Source organism: Pteropus alecto, unplaced genomic scaffold (genome assembly GCF_000325575.1).
Source record: "Pteropus alecto unplaced genomic scaffold, ASM32557v1 scaffold190, whole genome shotgun sequence".
Lineage (NCBI taxonomy): Eukaryota > Metazoa > Chordata > Mammalia > Chiroptera > Pteropodidae > Pteropus > Pteropus alecto.
Window position 1 is genome coordinate 4,821,541 of NW_006430462.1, and position 8,875 is coordinate 4,830,415.

General features: G+C 55.6%; 2 protein-coding genes across 3 annotated transcripts in view; one reads left to right on the forward strand and one right to left on the reverse strand.

Annotated features, from left to right (window-relative positions):
- Positions 1-7,599, forward strand: part of SMTN (smoothelin) — a 22,202-nt gene extending 14,603 nt beyond the window's left edge. The window contains exons 14-21 of one of the 2 annotated variants that reach the window (XM_025047655.1): positions 469-633; positions 726-788; positions 1,003-1,069; positions 2,008-2,181; positions 2,337-2,454; positions 3,022-3,173; positions 4,130-4,294; positions 7,310-7,599. In XM_025047655.1, the coding sequence (XP_024903423.1) occupies positions 469-633; positions 726-788; positions 1,003-1,069; positions 2,008-2,181; positions 2,337-2,454; positions 3,022-3,173; positions 4,130-4,274 (884 nt within the window). In that variant the 3' untranslated portion in view covers positions 4,275-4,294; positions 7,310-7,599. The remainder of the gene's footprint in view (positions 1-468; positions 634-725; positions 789-1,002; positions 1,070-2,007; positions 2,182-2,336; positions 2,455-3,021; positions 3,174-4,129; positions 4,295-7,309) is intronic. The other variant, XM_025047657.1, reaches the window with a different exon arrangement.
- Positions 7,600-7,760: 161 nt separating this feature from the next.
- Positions 7,761-8,875, reverse strand: part of SELENOM (selenoprotein M) — a 2,629-nt gene continuing 1,514 nt past the window's right edge. Inside the window, 3 exon segments of the mRNA XM_015590603.2 lie at positions 7,761-8,103; positions 8,184-8,262; positions 8,631-8,673. Of these exon segments, the coding sequence (XP_015446089.2) occupies positions 7,945-8,103; positions 8,184-8,262; positions 8,631-8,673 (281 nt within the window). The 3' untranslated portion in view covers positions 7,761-7,944.

Consider the following 8,875-nt stretch of genomic DNA (forward strand, 5'->3'; position numbering starts at 1 on the left):
ATTGCCTCTCGTACCTCCAACGTATCTCTCCCCAGATCTAGATATTTCTTCTAGCTGCTCTTCTCCCCTCCAAGACCCATTTGAAGGCCCCCTCAACCACTGCCCTCACTCAACTTCTTCTTCCCTAGACTTGGCTACTCTCTCCCTAGATCTAAATAATCCCTCCACTCGGCTGCTCATTTCCTTAGAAACTCCTTTTTTGAATCCAAATGTTCCCATTTTGAGTTCAGCTATTCCAGATTCCCTAGTTTCTTCTTGAGTCCATCACCACCACCCCTGACTCCCTGCCAAGTTATGGCTATCCCCTCATCCCCAGCTACTCCTTGAGAAGCCCTTCTACCCTTTGTCTTCAGTATGTCTAACAAGTTGCCCTCCACCCCATCTTGTGTGCCCTGTGCGCCCGTGTATATGTGCTGTGTGGGTAATGGGTGGCCCTTTCCGGGCATGCATGGGGCATCCCCTGCCCAGACCAGCGAGACAAGGAACGGGAACGGCGGCTGCAAGAGGCACGGGCCCGGCCAAGAGAGGGCCGTGGCAACATGGCCACCGAGACCACCACAAGGCACAGCCAGCAGGCAGCCGACGGCTCAGTTGTCAGCACTGTCACCAAGACTGAGCGGCTCGTCCACTCCAGTAAGGGACTAAGCAGGCTCAGGGTGGGGACATGTCCACCACACTGGCCCTCATGCTTCTCACACCCTTCCTCTCATCCCTTGCTCCTCCAGATGATGGCACACGGACGGCCCGCACCACTACGGTGGAATCGAGTTTCGTGAGGCGCTCCGAGAGTAAGGCTGCCTGGCGTCGCCCTGTGCCTACCTGCCTGCCTGCCTCCTCAGGCTCTTCCTCGAACTCTCTCTCCATACTTTCATCTGGTCTCTCTGTCCAGTCGTCACATTCTGTTCTCTGCGTGCGGCTACCACCATCCCTCCCACAGCCTCCACCCCATTTCCTGATGTCCAGCCCAGGCCTTCACCCTGCTCCTCTTCCCCTTTCTTACAGATGGTGGTGGCAGCACCATGGTGCAAACCAAGACCTTCTCCTCCTCATCGTCCAAGAAGATGGGCAGGTGAGCACAGGTACCCACCCCCAGACCACAGAGGAATCAGTGCCACAGAGGACCTCACTGCACACCATTCTACAGAGAGGTTTAGACTGAGGTACTGGGAGGTAATAGGCATACAGCCAGGGAGGAGCAGACCACTCCTACTCGCCTTGTGATCTCACCTAATCCTCAACCATACCATGAGGAAGGCCAGAGATTCCGGGTCTCACAGCTCCGAGTGGCAACGGTCGTACTGAACACTTAGAGAGGCTTATCTGCCGCACTGAGCTGCCTGGTGGCACTACCACTTCCCGATGTCTGCAGACCACATCCCACTTCACAGAGCACCTTTATACCTTGGACTCATGAGGGAGGGGTACACCCCTCTATGTTACAGAGACGTCAGGGCTAGTAGAAAGCAGGGACAGGATCAGAACTCAGGCTGGGAACCAGAGGGGTCCAAGGACTCTGAGAGAGACCTGCATTCAAGTTCCTGTGCTTCTCCCTATGCCATCTGAAATCTGAAGACAGAGGCCTCAGTTTCCCCATCGTTAGAGTGGATAAGGATCTCTCCATCTTCTTGTGAAGTTTTAAATGGCACAGAGGAAAAGAACAATAGACATGAGCTAATATTTTTATTACTATTACTATTATTATGCTGATCATCATTATTAGTTCATAGTATCCAAAATATGAACTCACCTATAACTTGACAATACAATGAGCTTTCTCAGAGAACTTCTCAGGAGTCAAGTCTGTTGAAAAGAGTTTGGCTCCCATCTTCTTTTCATTTAAGCTTTACCGTACTCCTCTGTAAAATGGGTATGATGAGGAAGCCTCCCTTGGTGGCTGGCATTGCTAGAGGAGATACTGCAAGGCTGTGGAGTGTGACAAGACCCTTCCTTTGGCAAGTGGGGTTTGAGGTTCAGGAGCAGCCTAACAGTTGGCTCCCTATCCCCCAGTATCTTCGACCGTGAGGACGAGGCCAGCCCGCGAGCTGGCAGCCTGGCAGCGCTGGAGAAACGCCAGGCAGAGAAGAAGAAAGAGCTGATGAAGTCGCAGAGCCTGCCCAAGACCTCAGCCTCGCAAGCACGCAAGGCCATGATTGAGAAGCTAGAAAAGGAGGGCACTGTGGGGTAAGCTGCAGCAGGTGGAGCAGGGCCAGAAATAGAAAGGGCACAGCTGGAGCTGTGGTGGGTGGAGCCTGAAGGTCAGGGAAAGCTGAGCAGAGGTTCACTGAGTGGGCCAACCTATAGTGTTGTGACTTGGCTTCTCATAACACTCCCTACAGCAGCCCTGGCGGACCCCGCCCAGCCGTGCAGCGCTCCACCAGCTTTGGAGTCCCCAACGCCAACAGCATAAAGCAAATGTTACTGGATTGGTGCCGAGCCAAGACGCGTGGCTACGAGGTGAGCTCTTATGAGGCCAGACAGCCGGCAGTCCCCCCAGACTGCAGCTTCACACCTCCCTCTTGGCAGAACTCTTTCTCATCCCCATGTACCCTTCACAGCCACTATGTATGGCAGGGAAGATGGAAAGCCCTCTAATGGGATGAGGAAACAGGCTCAAAGAGGACATAACATGCCCTAGATTCCAGAATAAGTGATTACGTGGCAGGGCCTAATGAGGGCCCCTTGGATGGTGGGCACAGTTCACAGCCAGACCCCACCCTTGGCGTCCCCTCCTCATTGATCTGGGGGATACTGGGTAAATTTCCATAAGTAAGAGAAGGAGTGATGGAGGTATGGCCATGGCCTTAGGTAGGTGGTGCTGGGCCTCTTGGTTGCTCTGTCCCTGTAAGTAGCAGACTTGGGAGTTGACAGACTAAGTTGGAGGAGGCTCATTTTCCTATTGCTCACCTGCTGTGCAACCTTGGGCAAGCTACCGGGCCTCTCTTAGCCCAGTTGCCCTGAAATGCCAAAATGCTGGAGGGCAGAAGGCATAGGGGAACTGACCAGTCTTCCCACCACCAATAGCACGTGGACATCCAGAACTTCTCCTCGAGTTGGAGTGATGGGATGGCCTTCTGTGCCCTGGTGCACAACTTCTTCCCCGAGGCCTTTGACTATGGGCAGCTTAGCCCACAGAACCGGCGACAGAACTTCGAGGTGGCCTTCTCATCTGCCGAGTAAGTGAGGTCCCCAGCCCTGCTGGTGTCAGCTGGGCATCTGGGGCTGGGCATCTGGGTCAGGCCCAGCTGCCCAAAGCCCCCGGGAGCTGGCCAGCTGCACTGTCAGACAGTGGCTGAGACCCCCTTCCCCAGAAAGCCCCTGTCCTCCTCCATCCTGCCCACCTGATGCTGAGTGTGCCAGGTGCCCGCCGGAACGAAGGAGCCACAGGCCCGCCTACAGCCCAGGCCAAGGCCCACCAGGTGGCCCTGTCCATATCCCCTCCATCCTCCCTCTGTTCCTCTCTCCCTCTCTCTCCCTTTCTCTGTCCCACTCTCCTCCCACTATCACCAGAGCTTCCTGCTCCCACGGGATCCCGGCTGGAGATTCCAAAAGGAGGCTCCTGGCCCGGGCACCGTGCCCGCCCAGCCTATATAGGTGTTGCCAGAGGCTTATATAGGACATCAGCAAGCCTTCCACTTTGGAATCATTGCCCCGTCTGCTCACCTCACCCTCAGCACCCTCTTTCTTCATCTATCTTTCTTTTCTGTCTTTCTCTTCCTGGTCCTCCCAGATTTCTTCCTCTCCTTCCTCCCTCCACCTCCTCTCACGCCTCCCTCACCCCCCCTCCCTGGGGCACAGCCCTCCTTTCCAACCTGGGCGCCAACGCCATTGCCCCCCACCCCGCGTTCCCGCTTGCCCCAAGAGTTCTCTGCACCTGTGACTGGTCTGGCCCCCCACCCTTGTCTGCATTGCACACCATTAGTGATGGGTAGTGAGCGGCACGTCCACAATGGGGAGGGGGCATGCGGGAGGCTGGCAGACTGCAGCACTGAGAACGTAACTGAACTCATGTCTCTGTGTGTGTGTATGTGTGTGTCTCTCTGTTCTCCCCTCTCTCTTCTCTGCCTCTTTCCCCCTCTTCCCCGCCCGGGCCCCACCTCCCTGCCCCTTCCCGGCCCCCTACCCTCCCCAGGACCCATGCGGACTGCCCGCAGCTCCTGGATACAGAGGACATGGTGCGGCTTCGAGAGCCTGACTGGAAGTGCGTGTACACGTACATCCAGGAGTTCTACCGCTGTCTGGTCCAGAAGGGGCTGGTAAAAACCAAAAAGTCCTAACCCCTGCTCGGGGCCCCACGGTGAGAAATGACTGCCTCACATGCCAGAATCTGCTCAGCGGGGCACAGAGAGAGGCCTGGGAGGTGGGTGGGGGAAGCAGGAGGAGAGCCAGAAGGAGTCAGACTTGGCCCTGTCTTCTGGCAATTCAGGGCCTAGTAGGCAAGGCCATTCTCTTAAATGATGACCCAGGTGAGCAGGACCGAGATGAAGGAAGCCCAGGAGGGACCCTAGGGAAGGCACCTGACCCAGCCTTCAGACCCAGGACAAAAGTGCAAACTAAGCTTGGATCTGAACGACAAAGTTCAGGCTAAAGGAGGGAGAGCAAGTCCCAGGCAGAGGGATGAGCCTGTGCCCAAGGCTGGGGGTTGAGACATGGAGAGTTTGGCACCCCCAGGAACAGAAAGAAGTTTAATCTGTGTGTGAGAAGGAGACAAGGTCCTCAGTCAGGGGTTTGAACTTCCTCCTGAGGATAACAAGAATCATAAAAGGTCTCCAAACAGAAGAGGAATGTACGTAGTCTGGTTAGTATTCTAGAACAATCTTTGGATGAGGGATGGGGAGCAAGAGGGTGGACTAGATAGCTTGAGAAGCTTAATAAGAAGTAAAAGGAGAGGCTTCCTGATGGATCCAGTTGAGGAGAGAGAAGGAGGGTCAAGGAAACCTCCCAGGCCTCAAGTTCGGGCACTGAGGAATTGGTGGTACTATGCTCCATAATGGGGAGCTCAGGAGCAGGGCCAGTTTTAACAGGAAGATGTTTCTGGTTGGGGTCCTGGATCCTCAAGCCAGCTGTAGTATTTCCTGTCTAGTCACTTCACCTCAGGGCCACAGTATAGAATTCAGATCCTGAGCTAACTGCCTATTCCAGACAAGCAGCTCAGAGGAGGAGAGGTGGGCTCAGCGTCCTAGAGGGGTTAGGTCAGAGCTGAGGCCAGAAACTGGAACTCTAGACCCCCACACTTAGTGATTCTTTTCTTTGCCCTATTACTTTTCCCACCCATTTTGTAGAGAAGAAAAGATAAAGTCCCAGAGGGAACAAGGGGATTGACCTTAGTAACATGAGTCAGAAACAGAGCTAGAGGTGCATTCAGATGCCCCTCAGGGCCTGGAGCCATTGTAGGGAGCAGCCCACATGCGCACACATATACTCAGAGAAGCTGTGCAGGTGAGGGGAGGATGGGCTTAGTGCTGTCTCCAGGTCATATATGGACTTAGGAGCTGCTGCCCAGCAGGCTGGCCTGGAGGGAGAGGGCCCAACCCGGCCCTGATCCAGTTGGAAAGTGTGACTCAGCTGTGCTGTTGCTCGAATTGCATGGTGTTTGGCCTGTCACTGGGACAGCTGGATCCCTGAGCCGTGAGCCCCAGAGTAAACAATGGCTTTATAAGGTTTCCAGGGAAGACACCAGGATTGGGAGGGAGTTCCACACTGGGGGAGGGAGGCTGGGATCCCTGGGGAGATATCCACAGCTGGAAGAAGCTGCAGAGAGAGGCTGCCTCACCACCATAGTACAGCTGGGAAAACAAGCCCAGGCAGGCAGGGATGACCCCAAGGGCACATAGCACATCAGCAACAGAGTCAGGAACCCCTCAGCCATCTTAAGTGCTTCCAAGGTCTCAAATGAGGCAAAGAATAACTATACCATTGTCTTAAAGATGGGGAAACTGAGTCACGAAACAGGGCAGGAATGTAGCTAGCATTCACAGCTGGTCAGGGATAGATCCTGGACTGAAACAGAGGCCTCCTTTCTCTCAGGCTTCTTCCCTGAAGGAGTCCAATGAGCTGGGAGTATGCCCCAGCCCTACCATGGTCCCAGGTTTGACCTTGAAGGCAGGTCGATATGGGAGGTAGTTCTGGGTCCTTAGGTGTCTTAGGAACAGGAGCAATTCCTGACCTTATGCCTTCCCTGCCAAAGGAAACATTCCATACAACACTGACTGAGTGCTTACTATATGCCACGTGGAAGATGAGAGGGAGCAAGGCAGAAGAGTTCTTGCTCTGAGAAAGGAGGGGAAATGGAACCAGGGAGCGAAATCAAGCTTGAGAGCTCTGGAACTGTCAGTTGCTTCGTAGCCCACTCACCCCAGAGTGGGGAAAGGGCTCCTGCAGTAGGAAAGAGGGTGCTCCAGGCAGGTACCAACACCTAAGGCTGGAGGCCTGGGCTCCATCAGGCCCAGCTCTGGACATAATAAGCTGTGAGGCTTGAAACAAATGATCCCTCTGCTCTGTGACTCAGTTTCCCTATCTGTAAAGTACATCTAGCACTCTGGAGGATAGACAGAAGGGTAGTCCTGCCCCTGAGCATGATGTAGATGGTCCCATCTGTATTGACTGGGACCCTCATCTGCCTCCCCTGCTCCACCCAAGAAGGATAATAAGGGTTAAAGAGCTGCCCCTTACCCCCACCCCCACACAGCCACACACCTCCCTGGCCATTTGACAAAGCAGGGTTGTCCCCTGGACAAGGACAGGGATTGGAGGGGGGGACGAGGGGCGGGGCGGGGCGGGTAGCGGGGTGCAGAGCTCTCAACAGAAAGTACCAGACTAGAGAGCTAGCAGATAATCTGGGGCCCAGAAGGTCACTGGGGCAGGTCCTGACTGCACAGAAGATTTGCTGGAGGTAAGACCCGGCCCTGAGGTGCAGTGGCCCAATTGAGAGGCTTGTGCCAGCTGGAGTGTGCCATTAAGGGTGAACAGGTGATGGCCCTCCAGAGAAGTGGGTGGAGTCTGGAGTCGGGACCTGCCCAGGGCCAGGGATAGAGACCGGCACCCTGCCCTGACAGCTCTCCCTCCATCTCCACCTCCACCTGCCTGGCCTTGCTCCTCACAATTGTGCCTCCAGGCTTGGATGGATGGAGCTTGGGGCTTCCTGCCTTTCTGGAAGACTTCCCACCGCCACCACCACCTCCCTTTAGTTGATCCAGAGTGTGGAATTTATGGAAGACCAGCAGGCTTCGTCAGTGAAAAGACCTCCAGGTAGAGGGTCGCCACGAGAGGCGGGGTCGGCGCTGACAACCACCCTCGTGCCCCCTCCCCGCAGGATGCTGGTGGACTGCGTGCCCCTGGTGGAGGTGGAGGACATGATGATCATGGGCAAGAAGCCGGACCCCAAGTGCGTCTTCACCTATGTGCAGTCGCTGTACAACCATCTGCGGCGCCACGAGCTGCGCCTGCGCGGCAAGAATGTCTAGACTCCCCGCCCGCACCGCCTGCTCGCCGCCAGCTGCTCGCACCATCTAGGCACGCTCCTCGCCCACCGCTGCCCTGTCTGTCGCGACACCCTCCCTCGCAAACACACAGCGTTTTGATAAATTATTGGTTTTCAACGACCCTGATTCCTCTGCCTCTCTTCGGGGGGGTTGAATGGAAGGCAATTCTGCAATGTATGCCCAGGTCTCCCCTCCGACAGCCAGGAAGTTGCGTATCCGGTGGTATTGGAGAGGGGGCTCCTATTCTCCACCTGCCCGCAGCAAGGAAGGAGTCGAGTCTCATTTAAGACGAAAAGTGATTTAGTGTTGCTGAGGAGGGAATAAGGGGGGTTGAGAGAAACTCCCAACTCTATCCCTGCCGGCTTGGGGACGGGGCGTCGACCCTCAGCGAGGGAGGTGTTCCCGGGACGCTGAGCGCTTCATTCTGTCCCCAGGGCTCAGACAGGGGGATGCCGCGCTCCCGGACCTACAGGTCAGCGCGGTCCGGAGCGCCCTCGGCGGGCCTAGCGGGCGCCCGCAGGTATTCGGGGGGCACAGGGTCGTCGGGCGCCGCCTTGCGATAGAAGCCGAGCTCCTGCACCAGTGCGTTGATCTCCTTGCGGGTCATTTCGCTGAGTGGGATTCGCTTAAGGGGAAAAAGATCCGGGTCAGCTCACCAGGCGCTGCCTCTCGTCCCGACCCCCCGTCCACTTCCCAAGGCCTCACCTCTAACTCTTCGTAGCGGTGGCCCAGCAGTACAAGCTCTGGGTCGGCCCCCGGGAGATGTTTCATTACCAGATTGTGGCTGGAGAAGGTGTTAAGGAGGGTAGTGGTGGGCAGAGGCAGGTGGGAGCTCTCAGGACCTTGCTGATGTGAACAGCACAGCCTCGTTCACCGAGGTAGGGCAGAGATCCCCATTTACGCATAAGGAAATTAGGGTCCAAAGAAGTAAAGAGCCCTCTCCATTCCTATATCTGTGGCAATCCTCACTAGTCAATGTCATTGCCTACCCAACTTAGAGACCACCTCGTAATTCTCTGGGCAGCCGCTACCAATCAATTCCATTTGTCATACTAAAACCATTTGTCATCCTATCTATCTGTGAAGTCAAGTGTAAGATTCTCTCAGATTCCCTCCCCATTCTCCCTCACCCAGAACGCAGAAGAAGGATACTACAATGGGATGTCCTGGGTGACAAAGGCCTTCACCTGGGGAGGAACCAGAGCATCAGACCCCAACCCCCTCCAGGTACTGATGGAAAACTGAAGCCCAGTGAGGTCACACAGCGAGTCAAGTGCAAGCTCCTGACCCCCAGCCCAGAGATCCTCCCTCACCCAATCATTGGAATCATGTTGCCCACCCCCTAAGATGCTCAAGGGAGACAGAGCTGGGGACCCCTTCCTTCAAACTCACCTCTT